This window comes from Puntigrus tetrazona, unplaced genomic scaffold, assembly GCF_018831695.1.
Source record: "Puntigrus tetrazona isolate hp1 unplaced genomic scaffold, ASM1883169v1 S000000008, whole genome shotgun sequence".
Lineage (NCBI taxonomy): Eukaryota > Metazoa > Chordata > Actinopteri > Cypriniformes > Cyprinidae > Puntigrus > Puntigrus tetrazona.
In genome coordinates this window covers 254687-276793 of record NW_025047688.1, presented here as the reverse complement: position 1 = coordinate 276793, position 22107 = coordinate 254687, and the positions used below count along the sequence as shown (strand labels likewise).

At 37.3% G+C, this 22107-nt stretch overlaps 2 protein-coding genes across 2 annotated transcripts; one reads left to right on the top strand and one right to left on the bottom strand.

The window, feature by feature from the left end:
• Positions 1–97: 97 nt before the first annotated feature.
• On the top strand, positions 98–15763 carry LOC122332273 (nephrocystin-3-like). The gene is given in 34 exon segments (XM_043229564.1): positions 98–378; positions 2657–3057; positions 3972–4097; positions 4285–4435; positions 4648–4731; positions 4734–4799; positions 4876–5009; positions 5088–5190; positions 5193–5247; positions 5333–5510; positions 6636–6710; positions 7500–7655; positions 7829–7932; positions 8018–8076; positions 8079–8131; positions 8351–8494; positions 8798–8895; positions 8993–9095; positions 9175–9257; positions 10094–10213; positions 10293–10390; positions 10393–10425; positions 10428–10474; positions 10578–10672; positions 11127–11179; positions 11182–11252; positions 11335–11523; positions 11605–11846; positions 12067–12142; positions 12245–12372; positions 13355–13595; positions 13734–13859; positions 13948–14063; positions 14367–15763. Coding segments are annotated over 33 exon segments (3897 nt in total). The 5' UTR covers positions 98–378; positions 2657–2733; the 3' UTR covers positions 14533–15763.
• A 1255-nt stretch (positions 15764–17018) lies between these two features.
• LOC122332250 (ubiquitin-like modifier-activating enzyme 5) lies at positions 17019–21893 on the bottom strand. Its single transcript, XM_043229551.1, has 12 exons — positions 21607–21893; positions 21465–21510; positions 21279–21368; positions 20912–21021; positions 20317–20403; positions 20148–20232; positions 19883–19987; positions 19569–19696; positions 18399–18534; positions 18072–18147; positions 17873–17979; positions 17019–17144 (listed from the first exon to the last, which is right to left on the bottom strand). Exons 1-12 carry the CDS (start codon positions 21753–21755, stop codon positions 17019–17021), a joined length of 1245 nt encoding a protein of 414 aa, XP_043085486.1. The 5' UTR covers positions 21756–21893.
• Positions 21894–22107: the final 214 nt, after the last annotated feature.

Sequence of the window (22107 nt, the reverse complement as noted above, 5' to 3'; positions counted from 1 at the left end):
TTTATTGAAATTACTTAAGCATATGGCGCTTGGAAAGGAAAGGAAAGGAAAGGAAAGATACGCTTTTTGGTCGCACAGTGGACCCGTAGAAGAAGGCGTGCCTAGTAACGCGGTTGTCAGGAAGACGTTGGAGAGAAAACGTGTACAATAGTGTGATTTGTTTACTTTTTTGACTGATATGCTAGACGTGTTTATGAACGCGTTACTTATCTATATATATTTCGGGGTTTTAAGATTGGTATCAGGTTTGGGTTCTAAGTTCGTTGTTCTGGATCTCCCCAGTCCTCTCGGATGGGTGGAGTGTTTTCTTCGCTCTGCTGGAATTCGTCCCGCACATCGTCTTCAGGATTACCGCAGGGTTCAAGACCACAGTTTAAGGTGAGGTTTAAGCATTAAATACGCAGATATCCACGTCCTCCATGCGTTTGATTTGATGACACCGTAAAAGTAATGAACGACATGCTAACCCGATACAAACCAAACAAACAGACTTTATGGGATCGTCAGATCATATACTTCGTCTCAACCTCTCATAAATGTTTTCCTTTTCTTATCATTTCTACTGTGGAACTGACGCTGTAAGTGCAAACATAATATAAGTTATACACGCTAAAGACATTTAACACATTTTTAAAAAGAAAGGTGCCAAAATCCCCGAGTAAACAAAGATACAAAAAAGATGAATTGCGTGCCAAATCAGCCAAATTTGAGAAACTGCTTGACTTTGATTTAGTTAGGGTTAGATTTTTACTATTTATAAAAAAAGTCAAACATGCATTAATAAAAGCAAAAATGTAGACACTGTCTCTTAGTAATTCATTGTGCTGTACACCTTAGATTTTGAACCAAATTACAGGAGCAAACATAATTTGTGAACCTGGACAACAAATCAAAAGGGTCCATTTCTTTTTAAAATTGAGATTTGTACATCACCTGAAAACTAAATGATGTATTGGTTTGTTAGGGTGCAACAATAATTGTCCGAGTTACAGATTTGCAAAAAATGTAAATATTGAGAAAGTTACATTTTTAAATTTTTCCAAATTATCTGACAAAAGCAATTCTTCTTACATTATATGCCAATGTGTACATACACACGTGGTCAGAAAAAAATATATGGCATCCCTGGCAAATATGACAAAAAAAGCTGCGAAAGTAAACCTGCAATATAAAATGAGGGGAAATCTCGTTATGAAGTAAAGTTTTTTTTCTCAAATATACATTGGACACAATTATTGGTACCCCTAGAAATTCTTAAATAGTAAAATATCTGTATATTCCCATTCATATTCACAATTTTCAAGTTTCACAAGAATAGAAAGAGGATGGAAAACAAAGGCCGAATTTCCCAAGATGTGCTCCAATAGATAATTGAGCTTTGCAAATAAGAAAGTGATTTTAAGAAATACTTCCACCATGGGGCAATTCTTTCCAATCAATAGAGCATGTTACAAGACTGCCTGGAAGAAGATGTGTATATATTGTCCTAATGCAGGAGGGTTTGAGGGTCTATAGACTCTCCAAGGACCACAGCTGGAGAATTGCAGAACTTACAGAAAATACAGGACTGGTATTTTAATCGTGACTAGCTTCTATGGAAATATTTCTGCTGGAGGTCCTGGACGTCTTGTTTAGACACATGGCATCTTTGACTCTATCAGATATCAACAGATAAAAATCTAAAAAGTGACTTTATTAATAATTTTATAATGGGTTATGTTTGAGTCTTCCAACTGGACAATAATCCAAAAAACAAACCTAAAAAACAACACAAAAATGGGTCACTGGGTGTTATTTTGGCAAATGGAGCTTTTAAAAAGTATTCAATAAAAGGGTACCGTTAATTGTGTCCAGTGTGTATTAGAGTAAAAACATCAATTTCATTATAATATTTCCCCCGTTTTAAATTCTTATTCTTATTAACAGAAGTAAAGCACATTAAACATGATGGAAATGATGTAAAGACACATAATCTTGGGAATTTGCTCTCAAAGTGCATCCCTGTCCTGCTCAAGTGCAACAGATAAGAGATATTATAATTCTCCAGAAATGAAAACTTTATTCAAACAAACTTTTTTCAGTCAACACACTCGATTACTACAACGTAAGTGCAAAAAACGGCATCCCGTCCCACATTTTCTTGATTGATGTTTAAGTTATTATTATATTAGGTGTGTTCGACTCGAGGCGGCGCTGCAGCGGCCGATCAGTGTATGACATTAAAGTACAGTGAGAGCGTTTGACAGCTGATGTCCCCATATGTTCATTATATTTAACCGCTCTCGTTGTACTTTGTTGATGTCATACACAGACCGGTGAGCGTCATTGAAGGCCTGGTGTGATTGAGAGCAAACATGAGAGGTCAGAGGCCTAAGGCAGGGTGTGGCCAAGTATATATATTTTTTTATATAGCTAAAATAGCCCCAACAATGAGAAAGTAGCTAAATTTGGTGACAAAATCCCCAAAGTGGCAGTACTGATACACGGTGACAATGACCTCAGGGCCATACATATCTAGTTCTCAAATACAGCAAATCACAACTTTTTTGGCCTGTGCAGCTCTACTCTTTGATACACAATTTCAAATGAAACTTAAAATCCACGGTTAAATGTATCAGAACCGATGCACACTACTTTTGCTTCCTGTTTCCAACAGAACCGTCAATGTTCGGTCTGGAAGAGCGTAAGTGATCTAGCTGACGGGTGTCTTTGTGGCACCTCTCATCCGTTGTTATGGGTACGGCATCCTCTCTGGTGAGTCCCGGTGAGGTGATCGAGGATGGGTACGGGGGTGAGGGAGGGGAGGCATGTGAGATACCGGTGGAGGTGAAGCCAAAGGCTCGTCTGCTACGGAGCTCCTTCCGTCGCGGGCCTCGTGTCATCGGCGCCAGCTTCAAATCTACCGGATCTGTGGAACTGGAGTACGCGGCTGAGTATGAAAGGCTCAGGAAGGACTATGAGATCTTTCGGGTCAGCAAGAACAATGAGGTTGCCTCCATGCAGAAGAAAGAAGCCAAGCTGGATGAGGAGAACAAGAGACTGCGCGCTGAGCTGCAGGTTTGAGGGAGAATAACAAATCAAGCTTTTAATGTGGGGCTGTGACAGATTGGGCAGAAATAAAGACAAATTAGTAAAGAATATGAGGAAAACAAAAGATTAAAAAATATATATACCTTAAAACAGACGTGCCAAGATTTTTAGAAATGTACTGTTTATATATTTGGTTGTTGTATGAATTTGCAAAGCTTTTATGCTATTTAAAAAAAAAAAAAAGTAAACAGGCAAAGGGAATTTTTAAGGTATATTTATTTATATATTTATTTAAAAAATGTAGTTATTCATTTATTAAATTCAGGTCAAATTATCTGGTTTATTTGATGTAAAGTTCATATTATAAGAGGTTTTCTTGGCACACAGTTTTAAGGATGCTTATTATGATTTCCTTTGACGTTTTATGATTTTAATGCATTTTTGGCTGTTCCCTATGACAATGGGAAAAAGTTTAATAAAAGCTAAATATTTTTTCAAATAATGATTTATTACAAGATAAAAGCATCCACTAAATGTCCAAATATAAATGAAATAAATATTTATAATAGTATAATAGTATAATAAATATTTATAATAATATTTAAAACAAAAAAATGCCATTCTTTATATTATTTTTACCTTAATTTTATTATCAAGACAGTTCAGTATGATATAACACTTTTGACCTTTTCCCCTCTAAAAATATCAAAATAGTTTATTATCATACCATGTATTATCATGGAGTGTAAACTACATTTTAATTTTTCATTCATGAATCGATTTTAAATCAGTAAATCAGTGGATGTACCCATGTATCAAGTACAAAGAAATGTTGAAATTAATGTTACTTTTCTCAAGATTTATATAAAACGACTTTTTTTTTTTTTTTTTTTTTTTTTCAAAAGTACATTTTGCTGAATCTGTGTTTCTCTGGTTGTCAGGCCCTTCAGAAGACTTACCAGAAGATTCTTCGAGAGAAGGAAAGTGCCCTGGAGGCAAAGTATCAAGCCATGGAGAGAGCTGCTACCTTTGAACACGACAGAGACAAGGTTAAACGGCAGTTTAAGGTGCGAATCTCATTCTCTTCTCTCCCACGTCAACTGACTCGCGGTGATTCTTACTTTGCGAAATCCTAAATCTTCACAAGCCCCTGTCTGAAACCTTTTGCTTTTACATTATGCCTCTTTAGCCTTTAGCTGTTCTAGCGTTCAGTGTGTTCTTTCATCTTTATTTCTGTCCTAAATCGCCCTGCAGATATTCCGTGAGACTAAAGAAAAGGAAATTCAGGATTTGCTGCGGGCAAAACGAGATCTAGAGTCAAAACTTCAACAGCTGCACGCTCAAGGCATTCAGATTTATGATCCAGCAGACTCGGATTCAGACGACAACCACACCACCGTCACGAGTAAGAGATTATTTATCAAAATCTATCATCAAGATCTATCATTATTCACAGTTAATCATTTCCCAGCACTATTGATCTATTGGTTTGTGTGTTCAGAACGTTTTTTTTTTCTCTCCCAACTGTCCCAAGTTTTCACGAAACTCTAGATTGGAGCATTATTGTAAAAATCAAAATTTCTGTACAAATTCATCCCTAATTTCCACTCTGTGCAGCTGCAGGAACTCAGTGTGAGTACTGGAGTGGAGGCATTTTGGGAAGTGAGCCGTCTATGGGCAGTATGATGCAGTTACAGCAGACACACAGGGTCCTGAATTCGCTCACAGTCTCATCGACGTGGAGGGGCCGCTTGCCAATGTCAGCAGAGGTGAATTTGCACCTGTGCGTGTGCTTGTTGTAGGTGTACATGTGCGTATGCTGATGTTCGTGTGTTGGTGTTTCAGATGACTGGGATGCAGCTGTAGCCAGTCTGCTGCAAGTTTCTCCTCACGTCTCTCAGGCTCTGTGGAGTAACACAGTCCGCTGCTACCTCATATACACGCAGGAGACCAGAGCGGAGCTGCAGGCCTTTATACAAGTACACACGCTAGATACGTTAACACATACGCTGCGTTATCACATTTTAACACTCTTCATCAGTTTGTCTCTCTCTCAGACTCATTCTTTGAAGCTGCAGAGGTTTTGTGAGGGTTTGGGACATTTCTACCTAAACGTGTCGTTTTCTGAAGAGAAGGCTGCTCTGTTTGCCGCTGAACGCAGGCTGAGATCGAGAGGAGCTCTGTGTGCGTGCTGCTGCTCAAGTCCTCGGTGTCCAGGTGATCTTTCTGTCTGTACTTTTTGTCATGTTATTGTCACATTTCTCTGTCGAATGAATCTGCTGAATCTGTTTTGTTGTTTTAGTTGCGTTGTAGAGGATGTGGAGGAAGCGTTCGTGAAAACCCCAGACTCTCGGCCTCTCTTGCTGTATTTGCGAACCGGTGAGAGAAAAGGAGAAAAGGAAGAAGTCTCAACCCTTAGCCCATCGACTAGAGACTTGCTAGAGAGAGTTAACAAAGCTGACAAGAGTGCCAAACTTAAGGTAATTTAAAAAGCTATGGGTTGAAAAATTTTGTTGATATTCCTGAAGGCTCTGAAGATTCTTTTTTCTTTTTTTTTTGGAAGATCACAGGGGTTTCAAAATTATTTCTTTATTTTTTTTCTAAACTTACTATAGGTGATAAAATTTCTTTTAGGAGTTCTTCTTTTATAGGAACACACCACTATTTTTGAAAATAGGCTCAATTTCTATCTTTCCAAATAAATTTTACTGTCTCCAATTCCTTTCAGCTGATTTCTGTGTCTGTCGGTAGCGTTTTTAGTTGCAGTTTAGCATGTGGTCCTGTTGGTTGTGTTGTCGGGAGTTGGCCTATTTTCAGGCTCTGCGTAATACTATAGCATTATAGTATTATATTACGTAATACTATCAATTTCCTTGATAATTATGCCAGAATTAGAGTATAGTCTCTATATTGGCCTAAAATTCATAACTTTCCCTTTTCCAACAGTCTTACTAAATGATGTAACTACAGAAGAGTCGAGTTTTAAATAATTGAATAGATTATTTGAGTAATATGCTAATGGTCTATTTAGATTCAATGATCTACGTGCTATCACCAGACTCAGAGATTGACTGGATGGATTCAGAAACTCTAGGGCAGTTGGAAAACTGAGCCTATATTCAAAAATATTGGCATGTACCTTTAGGTTTCTTCTCACATATAGCACTAATGAAACACATGTTATTTATATAGCACCGTAAAAACCTCACACTTTTAGAAAAAGGATTACAACTTGACTCTATGTGGTTAGTTGTGTTTTTAAGGAAACACAAATTTCCTTGAGATAATAATAACATGCACTACTTTAAGATTCTAAGCATTTTAGGTCTTATTTAGATCTTATTTCTTTGACCCCTTTGTTTACTGTTTCACATGGAAAAGGCAAACCTTTGGCAATCCACTACATACATTCCATCTATTACATTGGTCTGTCAGTTTTGAATGCAAACAGCCAGTGTGTGTTTTTATGACCTCTTAGACTCATCGAATGAAGTCCAGGATCTTTTGTTTGTTTAGATTAAATATCTAAAAAGTCGCCATGTTTTGGTCAAAAATTACCAAGAAACTTAGTTCACTTTATTTTGGTGAATTAACGTTTTCTGCAGGTGGTGGATCATGCAGGGTCTGTGGAGGAAGGTGCTGCTCTTATCTTCACTCAGCTTGAGAGAGTTGTCAAACAGGTACAAACATATGCAAACAGGAAAACACAAGAGGGTGTTGTGGTTAATAGCATTTTTGTGCTTAATGTTCTTGCTTTAACTGATCGTGCACTTAGATATGATTTGATTAAAAATAACCCAGCTATAAAGAGCTTCGAAACTATTGGCAAGCACACATTATTTTAAACAAACAATGCAAATAGGGTTGCTTATTATTGTCAGCCTATATTTTGGGCTCAAAATGAACACACAACGAAAACACTTTACAATAAGGTTCATTAGTTAACCTAAGTTAACAAAACAATTTAACATGAACTAAGAATGAACAATACTTCTAAAGTGCAATACTTCTTTCAGCATTTACTAATGGATTACTAAAATCGTAAAGTTGTGTTTGTTAACATTAGATAATGCACAGTAAGCTAACATGAATTATCAACGATTGGTTGTTTTTTATTATCTAATGTTAACAAAGATTATTAAATACTGTAATAAATGTATTGTTTGTTGTTTGTTTATGTTAGTTAATGCATCAACTAATGTTAACAATTGAGTGTTACCTTTACCTTTATGGAACAGAAAGTGTGTTAAACTAAAGTGTGTTGAGATAAACTAACCCAGCCACTAAAGTGAAAAAAAAACCTCTCTAACGCTTTGAAAATCACCCAAAGTTTGAGTAAAAAAAATATAAGCATTGTTTAGAGCGTGGCTCACTATTTTAAGGTTCCGGAAGAGGACCGTATTTTATAAAGGAGATCCATAATGTTAAACAAAAAGACATTTGTACAAGATGTGTCTCTTGTTCTTTAGGAGTTGTTAGGATTGGAGTTAGAAGAGAGTGGAGCGGTGGAGGAGAGAGAAGAGGAAGACTCTGGTGATGTGCTGTGGGATCTTCATGATGAGCAGGAGCAGATTGAGGCGTTCCAGCAGGCTTGCAGCGCTGCTTCCAGATTCAGCTTCCAGAAGGCATGATGGCTTTGTTATTTTGTGTATTTTATCATAGCTGAATGTACATACAGTACATATTATTATTATTATTATTACTATTATTATTAGAGCAACCAAATATGAAATATGACGACGAATGGCAAAAAATGTGTTGAAGGTTGTTTCGCTTCTTTTTTTTTTTTCTTTCTCAGTATGTCGACCGACTCAATGACATGGTAGCCGCCCCTCCACCCACCCCACCATTGCTGGTATCTGGTGCACCTGGATCGGGAAAATCACTTCTGCTTGCTAAATGGTTGTTTCATCTTAATTCTTGATATTAGGTATTTTTGCACAATGTACATACATTTTCACAGTCTAAACAATGTCATTTTCCGCAGGATAGAGTTACAGCAGAAAAACTCTCCCAACACGCTCATCCTGTATCACTTTACGGGACATCTCTCTCTAGCAGCACAGATCCAGTCCTCATCATTAAGCGCCTCACAGTGAAGGTCAGACATTTTTGAATTTTGAATTCAGAATTTTTTTATGTAAATGCATGGACACACATGGACGTCTGCTCTCAAGACCCTCCTGAAACATATTTTCAATGATTGACACCACATAGTTAGGTCACATTCAAGGGTTTTATTATAGACACAATACAAGCATAGTTAACTAAATATAGAACTTTCCTCTGAATAAGTTCTCTTTCCCAATCGACCTTGTAGCTGCTCCAGCATTTCTGGTCTATTTCCGGTCTTTCGATGGACCCTTCTAAGATCCTCGAAGAGTTCCCGCGCTGGCTAGAGCGGCTGTCTGCACGTCACCATGGCAACATCATAATCATTATTGACTCCATTGACCAAATACAGGTTACACTTCCTCAAATAATCTTCCTCATTGCTGTGGTATTTTTGTGGTCTGTCATCATGTTTATCAATCTACGATGATGGAAAACGCCTACATTTATATGCGGGACCTTTTGTCTTTTGTTGTGGGAGTTAATAGTATGGATTTTTACCTTTTGTCGTTTTAAATATTTAGATATTAGATATTTGTTATTGACTAGATTGTTTGTGTATGACTTTTTTGTGTGTTTTATTTGAAAAGAAAAAAAATGATAGAAAATAGTATAGCATTTTTATTTACCAGCCATTATTTTTTGTATTCCCCAGAATGCTGAGCGACACATGAAGTGGTTGATTGATCCTCTTCCTGCTAATGTGAGAGTACTGGTGTCAGTTAATGTGGAGACCTGCCCACAGGCATGGAGGTTTGTAATGCAAAAAAAACATTTAAAAACCTAATATTGCACATTCGTATAATATTACACACATGTAGACAATCACAAAACATGTTCTGCTCTTTAGATTGTGGCCCACGCTGCACCTAGACCCACTCGATCCCAGAGAGGTGAAGACTGTCATCAGCACAGAGTGTGTGAACAGTGATATCAAACTCACCAAAGATCAGGTAGGCATCCTTGTCCGTCTGTGTTCATATTTGCGTATGAATTTTGAGTATGGGTTTTGTCTGTATTGCTTGCAAACAGGAAAAGAAGTTGGAGAGACATTGCCGTTCAGCTGCGACATGCAACGCGCTCTATATCTCATTACTGGCGAGACTTGTTACGCAGTGAGTAGATTGTGAAATTGTGGTGTTTGTGGGTCTGTGGTATGTCAATTTTACAATTTTTTTGCAATGCCGAGTCGAACAATGACGATGTTGGACTGGTTCTTTCAACGTCTGAACCTCAACCCTATCGAGCTAATTTGAGGACAGTCGGACAATAACACCAAACAGATCTTTTGTACATTCAAAGAAAAGCCTTTGGCTTGAATTGCAGAAAGCATGGGATAACGTTACTGTTTCAGGAGTTTCATAAGTTCATAAGGTATATGGTGACGCTATGCCAGAGACATGCATGGCTGTAACTGCTACAAAAGGTAGACATACCAAATTTTTCATTTTAAAGGTGTATAAAACCTGTATGACTCACTTCATCTGATATTTGTTGTGCTCAGAGCAAACACCATGCACATTGTAAAATGAAATAATGTTTTAATAATGTTCTAATAATTTGTCCACCACTGTATATATTGTAGAATGTTAATTTTCAAAAGTGACAAAGGTATCATTTCATTTTGAAATTGACAAATTTCTGCTAGGCAAGCTTGGTTTAATACAAGTGAAACATTTATTGTACAATGTTTACAAAAAATAAATAAATAAATATATATATATGTATGTATTAAAAATGTGTGTGTGTGTATATATATATATATATATATATATATATATATACAGTATATATATATATATATATATATATATATATATATATAAATGTATACATTTATGTTAACAAGTTAAGTAATAAGGAGGGTGGCTTTAGACCTACAGTAATCTTAAAACAGCCAGTAGTCTCTCTTTAGCACACCCTTTGTCTGATTTTATGTTTAATCTGTCAGCTCTAGATCTTCCTGGACATTGGAGAAGACTCTACAGCAGTGTGCATCGTGTCAAGATACAGTATCGCTATACAGACTGGGCCTGAAGGTGGCGCTAGACTCACTCAGCACAGATCGGGAAAACACTTAATGAAAGAGGTCACCTATACAAAGTTAGCCGTCCAAGAAGAGTATTGCTAAAAACAACTTATAACTTATGTGAATTTCTACTTCTGCAGTTATTGTGCCTCGTGTGTGCCAGTCACAACGGCATCAGTGAATCAGAGGCTTTGGAGCTGTTCCCAGACCTGAATTTTCCCGCCTCACCTCAATGCTCCACAGTCTGGAGAGACTCTCATCATTACCTACACCTGTGGTCTCGTTCGCTTTCAGCACCCACAGGTGTGTATGTCTGAAACTAACTGTTACTCTGAACTTTGTTGGGTGTATTTTAACGGAGGTAAATTAAAGGGAACTGGTTTGTGTAACTGAGTATCATTTCCAGGCATGTGAAGCGGTCAACCAAGAGTTTCTGGATGGGGGCAAATGTCGTGGATCCTACAGAGAGAAAATCATTCGGTTCTTCAGTGAACAGCTGAAGTAAGATTACTTAATGCAGTTAATGTGGATTTATGTGTGTTTCTGTATTCTCTGACCTGGGAAGAGAATTGTTTAAATCTGAGGAGAAAACAATTGCTGTGATTTCAAGGCTGAACACACTTAGAATCTGTAAATGAAAAGGTGATACTAATTACATGTATTTTATTTTATTTTAAAAATGTTTTATTGCAGAATAATGGCATTATAGTATTAGTAATATTTTACATTTATTTTGTATGTATTTGTTTTACAAATTTAAATAATAAAGTAAATTAAAAATTTTATTGCAGTACAATTGTACTATTGTAATAGTAATATTTTATATATTTTTTGCAATATTTACCACATTTACAATATTTTGTATTGATTTATTTTACAATTAGTAATCATTATTATTATATGACAAATAGCTGCCATGTTGGATCGTTTTGTTAAATAATTTTTGTTGGTTCAGGCAAGAACGAGTGACATGGAGGGTGGCTGATGAATTGCCGTGGTTACTGCAGCAGCAGGAAGATCAAGTAAACTTCAGATGAGTTTGCTTAACTTGTTTGTGTCCCAGAACCTGTACAAGAGGTACGTTCTTACGCTCCTGCTGTATCTCGGATTCTTGTGTGGATCTGTGTCTAAAATGACGCCTTGGTGCTGATGTGCGTTCTCAGGGTCATTTCTCTGAGCTGCTGGCACACTGGCAGTTTGTTGGTAAGGATAAGTGCTCAATGGCGACGGAGTATTTCGACTCATTGAAAGACTTTGAGAAGACCTGTGAGAGTGAGCAGAGCATGAGCCAACTGGCGAACCTGTACGAGACACTGGGCCGCTTCCTCAAAGACCTGGGAATGCTCAGTCAGGTGATACAGACCGAAAGACTGATGATCACCTCCGTTTCGTTTTGAAGTGTGCGGAAATAACGTGTATGTGTTGTATTTAAGGCGGTGGCCCCCTTGCAGCGATCCTTGGAGATCCGTGAGACGGCTCTGGATCCGGACCACCCAAGTGTGGCTCAGTCCCTGCACCAGCTGGCAGGGGTTTACGTTCATTGGAGGAAATTTGGAAACGCAGAGCAGTTGTACAAACAAGCTATGGAGATTTGTGAAAACGCTTACGGCCCTGAACACAGCACTGTGGCTAGAGAACTAGACTCACTCTCACTCCTCTACCAGAAGCAAAACAAGTACAGAACATTTTTTTTAATTCATATTCCATTACGCAGCTATTGCAGAAGCTTTGTTCCAAGTCCTAGTGAGATGCCTTGTTTAGTTTGTAAATACTGTATTTTATTGGTCATTTCCTATCTGTAAGACTATAAGATGTTTGTTTTCTATTTGCAATTACTAATTTTACAAAATGACATCCTTCATTCATTCTTCTGTTTTTTGATTTGTTTTATCTAGATATGAGCAGGCCGAGAAGTTGAGAAAGAGGTCGGTCAAGATCAGACAGAAGACGGCACGACAGAAAGGCCACATGGTAAGGAAAGGCCAAATAATAATTTTAGCCACTTTTGTTTCTGATTTGGTCCCACTCAAATAACAGCATCTCTTATACAGTATTTGCTTGTGTTGTTTTTAGTATGGTTTCGCTCTCTTAAAGCGACGGGCACTGCAGTTAGAGGAACTTACTCTTGGCAAAGACTCAGCTGATTGTGCCAAGACTCTAAATGAGCTTGGAGTGCTTTATTACCTGCAGAACAACCTGGAGTGAGTAAATCTTCATTTCGTGCACACCACACATCCTGAACTGTGCAATGCAGATTTTCAGTCATGGATAATGAGAAAAACTAATCTAAATCTAATCTACAACCGTTTTAGTAGATATTTTTGCATTGTTGGGGTATTGTTGAATTCTTTTTTACTAAATATTTTGGACATATTTTTTTCAGGCTGCTCAAAAACATGTTCAAAAAAAACAGTAGTATTTGCACTGTATTCTTCCCAATGAGTGGGTTAAGCAGGGTCTACTTCTTCTACATGCCTGTCATGGGAGTTGTTTTTCTTTGCAACCAAAGTAGCACCTTAACAGTCGTGTCTTGGCCCCACATGATGTGTATTGATCTTCCAATGAGCTCTATGAGCCTCTGTGGCATTTTCTTCATCATGGTGATGTCCAAAGTTAACACAACATACCCGAGAGACAGGTTGGTTCTTCTATCTCTGTACATTTTCAGTGTACAGGTGGAGCTAAATGAGAGCACACATTGAGTTTGCGTTTCCTCTTTCAGATCTCTCTGCAAAGTACGGCTTCCTCAAAGTTTCAGATGGTGTCATATATATCAAACCTGTCACTGTGCCTCGCTAAGACTATAATACTCATGTTTTTTTGTGTTGGTGGAGGTGTTTATGAGCTTTGCACTGCTTTGTGTGCAGGGGTAGCTGGCGTAACCAGTATCTTTTTATTTTATTTTATTTTTTAATAATCACCACCTACTCTCAGAGTTTTCAGAGATTTGTGAATTTGCATTTTCATCCAGCCTGTATTAATGTTTTTTTGAACCAGTCAAAAAAAAAAAAAACATCTCTTGTCTTGAAAATGGTTTAAATGTCTTTCCTTGTGTAATATACTCAATAGACAAAAGACTTACTTTGTTGTTGTAAACTATTCTTATATTTTAGTACTTTATTAATAATGCACATTTTCCATTTGCATTTATATAATGAGAATTTGAACGTTTTTATCACCTAGTGCTGCAAAAATGTTCTTGACCCGTTCCCTGGAGATGCGCCAGCGTGTGCTGGGACCGGATCACCCTGACTGCGCCCAGTCTCTGAACAACCTAGCTGCTCTTCACAGCGAGAGGAAAGAGTACGAGAGTGCAGAGGAGCTGTATGAAAGAGCACTTGACATCCGTAAACTCGCACTCGCACCAGATCATCCTTCTCTCGCCTACACCCTCAAACACTTGGCCATGCTTTATAAACGCAGGGTGAGAAACCGCATGAAAGAGCCACAACTTACAAGCACTGCAGAACCAGTAGCAAACAAGTGGCGATTATGCATACAGCCATTCTGCAATGTTGTGCTTTTGTCTTTTTAATTGTCTGTCTGTTTGTGTGTATGACAGGGGAGGCTGGAAAAGGCAGTTCCTCTATATGAACTGGCTCTTGAAATCAGAGAGAAGAGCTTCGGGCCTAAACACCCCAGTGTTGCCACCGCTTTAGTTAACCTTGCAGTGCTCTACTGCCAGCTGGTGAGAAACATTTGGTCTTCTCCATTGTAAAACTATCCAGTTCGTTCTCTGATAATTTGACTCTTTTTGATGTGTGTTTGTGTTGCAGAAGCAGCACAGTGATGCTTTGCCTTTATACGAGCGTGCTCTAAAGGTATATGAGGACAGTCTTGGCCGACTGCACCCTCGTGTTGGAGAGACTCTGAAAAACCTGGCTGTACTCAGGTTAGCCATGTTTTCTTAACTCGGCTGTGCCAGTTAGATTCACAGTACATTCAACAAAAGTGTTAGGCAGCAATTAAGAACTTGTGCTCATAATGATTACAGTGCAAGGACAATATTGCATTAATTTGACAGTTTTGTGCGTTAACCTACGTTTGGCATCATGTGGAATCTTTACAAGGTTTCGAAATTTTCGAAAAATCGAGGAAAAGTAACTGTATCTGCAAACCAGAATTGTGTGACTTGGGCCGGAAATAACCACGTAGCAACAACCCATAACACCCTATTACACTCTTGCTTTCTCAGCTATGAAGAGGGAGATTTCGAGAAGGCTGCTGAACTGTACAAGCGAGCAATGGAAATAAAGGAGGCAGAGCCATCTCTGGTGTGCGGTAAAGCCCCCTCACATCACTCATCTAGCGGCGATACCATGAGCCTGCGAAGCCCCCCCTTACCTCACACTTCAAGGTGACACCTGAGCCCTCAACATTTACCAATGTCAACTCTTACCTCTATTAATGAAGCCATATTGGCCACACTTGATGTGTTCGGGCATGTGCTTGAAGTCTAGATGCAGCAATCAAATACTTGCATGGTAAGAAAACATTGGATTCCGACATGGTTTTCAATCCTACTGTAATTTACAGTATGTATCAGTGTTTTAATGTGTCATAAGTTTTTTTTTTTCAATGCAGCACTTCATAGCTTCAGCATACCAATGACATTTCGGATGCACTGGTAGTGTTATTAGTTATAGTGTTATTTATGGAAGGACACCTCAGAGTAAGAAAAAAATGACTGTTAGAATGCATTTGGAAGATATAAAGGCACGAGAGATACTGAGTTGTGAGACCTGAATAAGATGTCCCAATTGCAAGAACTAAAGTCTAAATTACAAAACATTAGGTTTTGGAAATGATTTGAAAGTTACAATAAGGAGAAAAATTGTAATTACAAGATTATGGCCGTTACAATTATGTACGAAGGCACAATTGCAATAACGTTGCTATAAGATTTGAAGTCATTTGGAGAAATAACATTGTAATGTGAATTTGGGTAACATTTACAAAAACATACATTTGCAATCGTGATATATGAAAATATGAAGCAAAAAATAATTGCATATCAAGATATGAAGCTGCAGTTACAGAGTGTGAAGCTGCAACGTCAATAGTGCAATGATCTTGTGGCAAAAGGTCATAGTAATGAAGCATGATTCATTGCCAAATATTACTTATAAGCTCGAGTACAAATTGAATGACTTGGCTAAAGTTCAAAATGTTGGTTGCAAAAAATATAACTACCTTTTTAGTATTTCGTACGATGTCACTGTGCGTCAATGTATCCGCTTCTTCCAAAGCGCTTTTCACTTGCATGGTACAAAGCTTTTTGGAAAAGCTGACGTGTGACCAATTTCAGACGATTATTTTCAGATGTCTAGCAAAAGTCAAGCATAATGAAAGTTTACATTATGTGAGAATTGCAATTCAATGCTTAGTTTTTAAATGTAAAATATGTGGTTCAGGGTCTCGGCTCCCTCCTGAGATCTGTGAACTGCTTCCTGTCATGCAAAGTAACTTTTATCATCAGAATTCAGAATTGTAAATTGCGCAGCATTACTGAAGGACAGCGGTCATGTATAGCAATACAAAACACTATAAAATCATATCAAAATACAGGTAATAAAGGCTGATTTTATTGTATTCAGTATTTTATTTATTGTGTAGGCGCTCACATTTTTGAGAAGAAGCATTTAAGCGGTTCAGCACCACAGAACTCAGCATGTGCAATAATTCTATTTGTTGTGATGCACAGTGACCGTGTCTGTATGTGTTGTTTAGTTTATACAGTGACTGTTAATCTGAAAAGATGCGTCCATATGACTTTTGACCCATATTTTTGTATTTGGAAATGGTACTGCTGCTGTTTTTTTTTTTTTTTTTTTTTGAACTGTGTGAATTGTCTCTGTGAAATACCTTGCCATATCGCTTCTATCTAGTTTTCATGGTTACCCGTTTACTTAGGAGACGTGTATAATGAAAAAATGTAAAATACTAAATTGATGCAAAACAGTGGATATGCCGAACTCTAATTTTTGAACGTCTTGCAAATACTTGTGGGTGCTTAAAACTATTTGGAACGGTGCTAAAACGTGAATCGGCGTAACGTGCCTCATTTTTGTAGCGAAATTGTCTTTGGACTGTTGGAGGCTAATTATGTCATAATTTACTTCCATTAAGGTTTGTATTACATCACGTTGTTGTCGTCATACAATTTCCGCCGGTCCTTTAGAGATGTTTTTATACACTGCCAAATGAGGTCCGTTTTATACCCAAATTCCTCTAATGCGCACGATCCATGTACAAAATATTGTTTATTGTCTGCCAATAAATGCATAATTGAATGAAAATAAGAGTCGTCGAGATTTTGACACCTATCGCAAGGCTTCTTCATAATGAAGTAGTTTAAATGCAGGAAAAGCAAAATGGAATGTAACAACAATAAATGTATTTTTTATTTGCATTATTACAATGTCATACCATTCGACAAAGCAGTCAGAATCGGGCCGATGATGAAATGATGTTCTTTAAAACGTCTGGCTGGGGCGTCTACAAGCACGTTCAGATTTAGACGCGAGGATAACATTTAGATGTGTGACTGAAGTTGTAACCGTTTCTGTCACATAGCTGTTAAACAGTTATTTAAAAAAACAACAACAAAAAAAATCTTTGAGATTTGTTCTGTAAACCATTCTGTGACAACCGTGAAACATTAACATCAGCAGTATTAAGACTTTCGGTTGAAGTAAACCTGTAAACATCTTGAGTGTTACAGGCTGCTTGCAAAACCAGTATAAATAAAAAAAAAACACTAAACCCAAGCTCATTCATTATGAGACTTCGGATGTTAAATGTAAGTACAAAATAATGAGTTTGTCTTTAGTGTGTGTGGGAAAGTTTAGTTTCTTCTGAGTTCAAGGACGTCATTTTCCTTTTGTTTGTTGTTCCTTACATCTTTCTCATCTGAGCCATTAGCTCTTCTAAACTCTGATCCGTTTCTCCACCGTCTCCCTGATGCTCCATCCTGGCAAAAACAAAGAACACATGTATTACACATACACGGTAATTAAGAGACGATATAATTGATTAATTATAACTATTACCAAGGCTGCATTGCATTAATAAAAAAAGACTAATTGTCAAATATTATTAACTTTTAAAATAAAATGTGAAAATGGCATTTATTTGTAATAAAAATCTTTTGCAACATAAATGTCTTTCGATTTTGATTAAAGCATCCTTGCTGAAAAGTATGACTTTATTAAAAAAACGAAATTTTAAATGTTATTATTAATTATTTATCAGGTAAATGCTTTTTTTTTTTTTTTTTTTTTCACAGGAAGTTTGAGCTATTATTATTAATCATATTAGCATCTAACCCAAACCTGCGCTGTCAAACGTTTAATCACGATTAATTAGATCCGAAATTGTCCAAAGACAAAAATGGGTATTGTTTTGGTTTTAGGATAACTTTGATGAAAGGTTTTGATCCTTTTCAAAATGTTGACTACTGTATAAGCACACACACAGGTTTTGGATTTGAAAATACTTCCATGTATATATTTATATTCATATAATTGATATTATTTATACATTTTGTAAACACTTAAACATTCTTAAAGGTATAAGTGCATGTGTGGGTGTATAAATGTACACAGCACACACTATGCAAACAAACACTTTTATTTGCCGCTACTAAAATATTATAAAATGCAACTTCACTCTGTTGTGTTAGAACTCAGTGGCTCGTACTTTCTCAGGTATGGTGTAGGCTACGGTAATGCCCTCGGGCAGATCTGGTACCGGTCCTGATGCGTCCTGAAGCTCTGCCTCTGACACCTCAGACACCAGCTCAATGCCTGGCAGGAAACAACACCGTGTTCAAGGTTACATAACATTTAAAGCTTTCTCGTTTTATGAATGAGGAATGTGATGTGCGTGGAATGCCAACCCCATTCATTGTCCTCGTGCACCACTTCCTCTTCTTCCTGTAATACTTCCTGCTTTGGTCGCTCTGCTTCTTTTTTCTGGAGTAAGGAAGGAATAACACGTCACATACTGGTAGTATTAATACCAACTGGTTATCATAATATGCCTTTTTTACATCCTAGATTGCACAACGTGCCAAGAAACAGTTGTTGTTACTAATTAAGGGAAAAATGTTTTGATAATTAACAATGTTCTGGTTAAATAATATTTATTAATCAATAAATCTCCCTTTGAATGGTACGGCAGTAGTACATAAAAATGAGTATGTTTGTATTTGTAGGAGCGTCACCTTGTACTCGTCCTGCTGTCGTCTGCAGTGTCTGTCGTCACACTGTGGGTTGGCCTTCATTGTCATGCTTGGGAAGAAATCCTGCATGGCATTGTAGCCCAGGTAATAACTCACGGTCCCAAACCCCAGCAAATACCTGGAACACAGATAATTAAGTAAAATGAGTTCAATAATTTAAAAAGAAATTTTTAAATAATACATTTGCTTAATGTTACTTTTTTTAAAAGAAACTTGGGAATGGGAAAAAAAAAACCCATTAAAATTATTTTAATATTTTCATGAGCTGATATTGTGGTTAGGGTTCAGGACAGCCGCCTCCCAACTGAAAGCACCCGACAAATTTTATTTATATATAAATTACAAATATTTTGAATATTACTGTGGGTTTAATTTGACAATAAAAAAATCTATGACTTGAACACTTAAGATCTGAATGCCTTTTAAATGTGTTTTTTTTTTTTTTTTGGTTGTGAGACAGCAGTTTGCACCAGTTCTGTAGAATAGCCCACATTATATGGTAAGGTTAAGGAAGCTGGTATAGTGGTCTGTTGGCATCTCCACGTGGTTCTGTTTGGTACTGCAGCTTGACTTGTTAGAAAACGATCTAAGCAAATGTGGCATAATATCTTTCCCCTCACGGTTTTTGCTGTTGTACTGTATACATAAATTTTTAATTATGAAAAAAAAAGCCTTATCTTTTACCTTCTTGGTAAAACCCTTTCTGTGAAAATATAGAATGTAGCTTTCTGTGAATAGTCCTCAAACTTGAGCAGTTATTTTTATTTAAATTGTGACGTCTTAATATTTCTGGACTAAATCAAACTGTGATGCATGTTAAAATTGTCAGATGTGGCACCCATGCAATATAAAACGTATGTTTTTTATATCATGTATGGATCAGTCAAGTGCAGTGCTTCAGTCAACTAAGTGTTGGTCTTAAAATATTTCTAACAATTTAAAGTTTATACTCATGAATACTAACGGCTTGCAGCAAAAAGAAAGGGCATGTTTTTAGAATGATACTAAAAGGCCTTTTAAATGCTAAAACGTCTAAATTATCACTCATGCAGTTAAACTAGACCATGGAAATTTCTACAGTATGCTTTATCGATATTAAAAACAGCATGATTTAGTCTGTGCTGAATCATCAGGATTGCGATGAAGTCTTACTTCAGGACATTCTGCACAAGGAGCCCAGCGACTACTCCCATTGTGGTGGGCAGACTGGCAGCACAAACCCCATCTCTCTTCAGTGTCTTCTCGTCGATATTTGCAGCCACTACGAGAGGAGGTGCACACTGACACACACACACACACACACACACACACAGATCAATGTTTCCAACCTAACTGACACTTGGCAGAAATTACCAGTGTTTTATGGTTTATGGCACAGACGAGAATAAGCATATGAAATAGTTTTAACATTACAATTCATATTCAAGACACACAGCATGTGTTTTGGGAGTGTGAGCGCGTCATACAGCGAAACAAGCAGTTTCTCCAGGGACGATGAGCTGGATGTGTCCAGAAACGGCATTCTCACTGACGCCTGACTCCATCCAGATCCGACCCAGCTCATTACATGCCTGTAGGAGAGAAACAAACCAGCAAATAGCTGCAGTGACTTCGTGGGGGGGGGGAAATTAAGTTAAATATTTTCAAAAATATAGAAAAAAAGGATTAAGGATTAAACATATATTTGTATATATTAAAATGAGTTCATACGGTCAAAAGCCAAAAACGTACAGTATTAATAGCCATCCGAGCCTCGAAGTTGTCAACACAACTGAGGACCAAATCCACAGGCTTCCCCTCCTCAAGTCCTCCATGGCTAAAAACACAAAAGCAAACATTTTTTTATTACAGCCAAATTTAAAAAGGGAAGGAAAACTGAGAAAAAAAAAAAAGTGATCACCTAATGCGGTCCATGAAATGCGTGAAGTTGTCCATCGTGGTGATGTTGTAATTGTGGGTCTCAAAAGCAACATCTGGATTAATGTTCCTATGCAGGAAAACACAGTAGTAGTATATTTTATCACGTCAGCATCTTAAGCTCTTTTCACAGCAAAAACAATAATACAAAAATCAAACAAGCACAAGTTGTATTACACAAGATTTTTTACATTAACGCCATAATAATTTAAAACCTTCCTGGCAAAATTATATTAAATTCTTTAAGTGAGTTTGCAGGAAAACTATTAAAATGGGAAATATCAACTAAATTTCACATTTTTAATCCACTTCACATTTAGTTAAAATATAAATGGAGAAAAAGGAGGTTAGTGAACAAATAAGGTTAATGCAGATTAACCTAGTTTTTTGAAACCATGATATAATGTTTTGCGCTTTTATTTCTTTAGACTTGACTAGAAACATCTTGATGCTAACGAAACATTTCTTCTTATTATCAATGATAAAAATATTTATTTATTTGAATCTCGTATATTTAACGTTGCTGTAAGACTATAAATGTGGTGAGTGTCACTTTTGATCATTCTTGCTATATTTACCTAAGAGTGTGTTCTGCAGCCTCAACTTTACTGAGCCCTGCCTGGTGTGGCTGGAAGAAGAGCCGGTTCATGTTGGCCAACTCCACCTTATCATAGTCGAACAGCAGCAACTGCAGGGAAGAAATCACAGACACAGCAAAAAGAGGCATGACAGTCTGTTACTGCAGAGCCAAGGCATGTCTCTGGGGGTTATGCTGTTGGCTTCCCTCCTGTACTCAGACTGGAAACACACGCTAAAAGAATGCACCAATTGTACATTAACGGCGCATTCCACAGACAGACAAATCTGTGCGTCTTTACATTTGGTTGATTTGTGCTATGCATTATTCGATCTATATATTGAGGAATGAGGATAAAGGTGCATTACCTTACCAATGCCACATCTGGTGAGCATTTCTGCAGTGACACTCCCCACTCCTCCAACTCCCACCACTGCCACAGCATACGAGCGGATTTTCTGAGAATGACAGCAGGTGGATATTGCTCATCTAAACACGAGCAAGCAGTTATCATCAATACACAAGTGTCAGAAATAATAAATACGCATGTTTACCTCGTAGTCTTGAACTATGCCCATCCTTTTGAGTGCCATTAGACGACTGCGAGATATTAAATAGAGAATTTAAGTGACTTTAGTCTCCCATACGTTCAAAAAAAAAAGTAGTAAATAAACACAGCAACGTCAAAATGCTCACCTATATGGGTTCGAGTCTACGACTTCAGCACTCATTTTATCAATTTTTGGTCTGAGGTGATGTTCAGCATCACTTTGCTTCTGTTTGGATTTAATTAGTTCGTTTTCTAACTCACGGATTCGCAGCTTCAGTTCCTCAACGGTTGCCATTTTTCTTTGCAATTCCTATACCGTAATAAGAGCGAGTTGAAATTATCCGATGGGGAAAATAAAGCACGCCAGCGATTAAAATTAATGTACACGTCCGCACTGTTAGAAATCAGCTGGCGAAGAGTGTGTCTAGATATTGAGCCCGGAGTGAAACATAAAACTCACAGGAACGAAAGTTCCCCCAGTGAACGAAGTTCCCGCAAATTCGTACTGGTTTAAAACATAATACACCACGCGATAACGCATATCATACTACAGTTTTGTGAACCAATTAAAATTAAAGGATTTGATTGAGTAAAACAACTTCTTTACGAATCGCGCGCCTCTTTGTGTAACTATGGAAACAGCCTAA

What these genes read in the sequence shown, in the direction of transcription:
- LOC122332250 (XM_043229551.1), bottom strand. Translation starts at nt 21,755, where the DNA reads ATGGCAACCGTTGAGGAACTGAAGCTGCGAATCCGTGAGTTAGAAAAC. An exon ending in GTAGACTCGAACCCATATAG is followed by an intron (nt 21,511 to 21,606) that starts GTGAGCATTTTG and finishes AATATCTCGCAG; the next exon opens with TCGTCTAATGGCACTCAAAA. An exon ending in CATTTCATGGACCGCATTAG is followed by an intron (nt 20,233 to 20,316) that starts GTGATCACTTTT and finishes TTGTGTTTTTAG; the next exon opens with CCATGGAGGACTTGAGGAGG.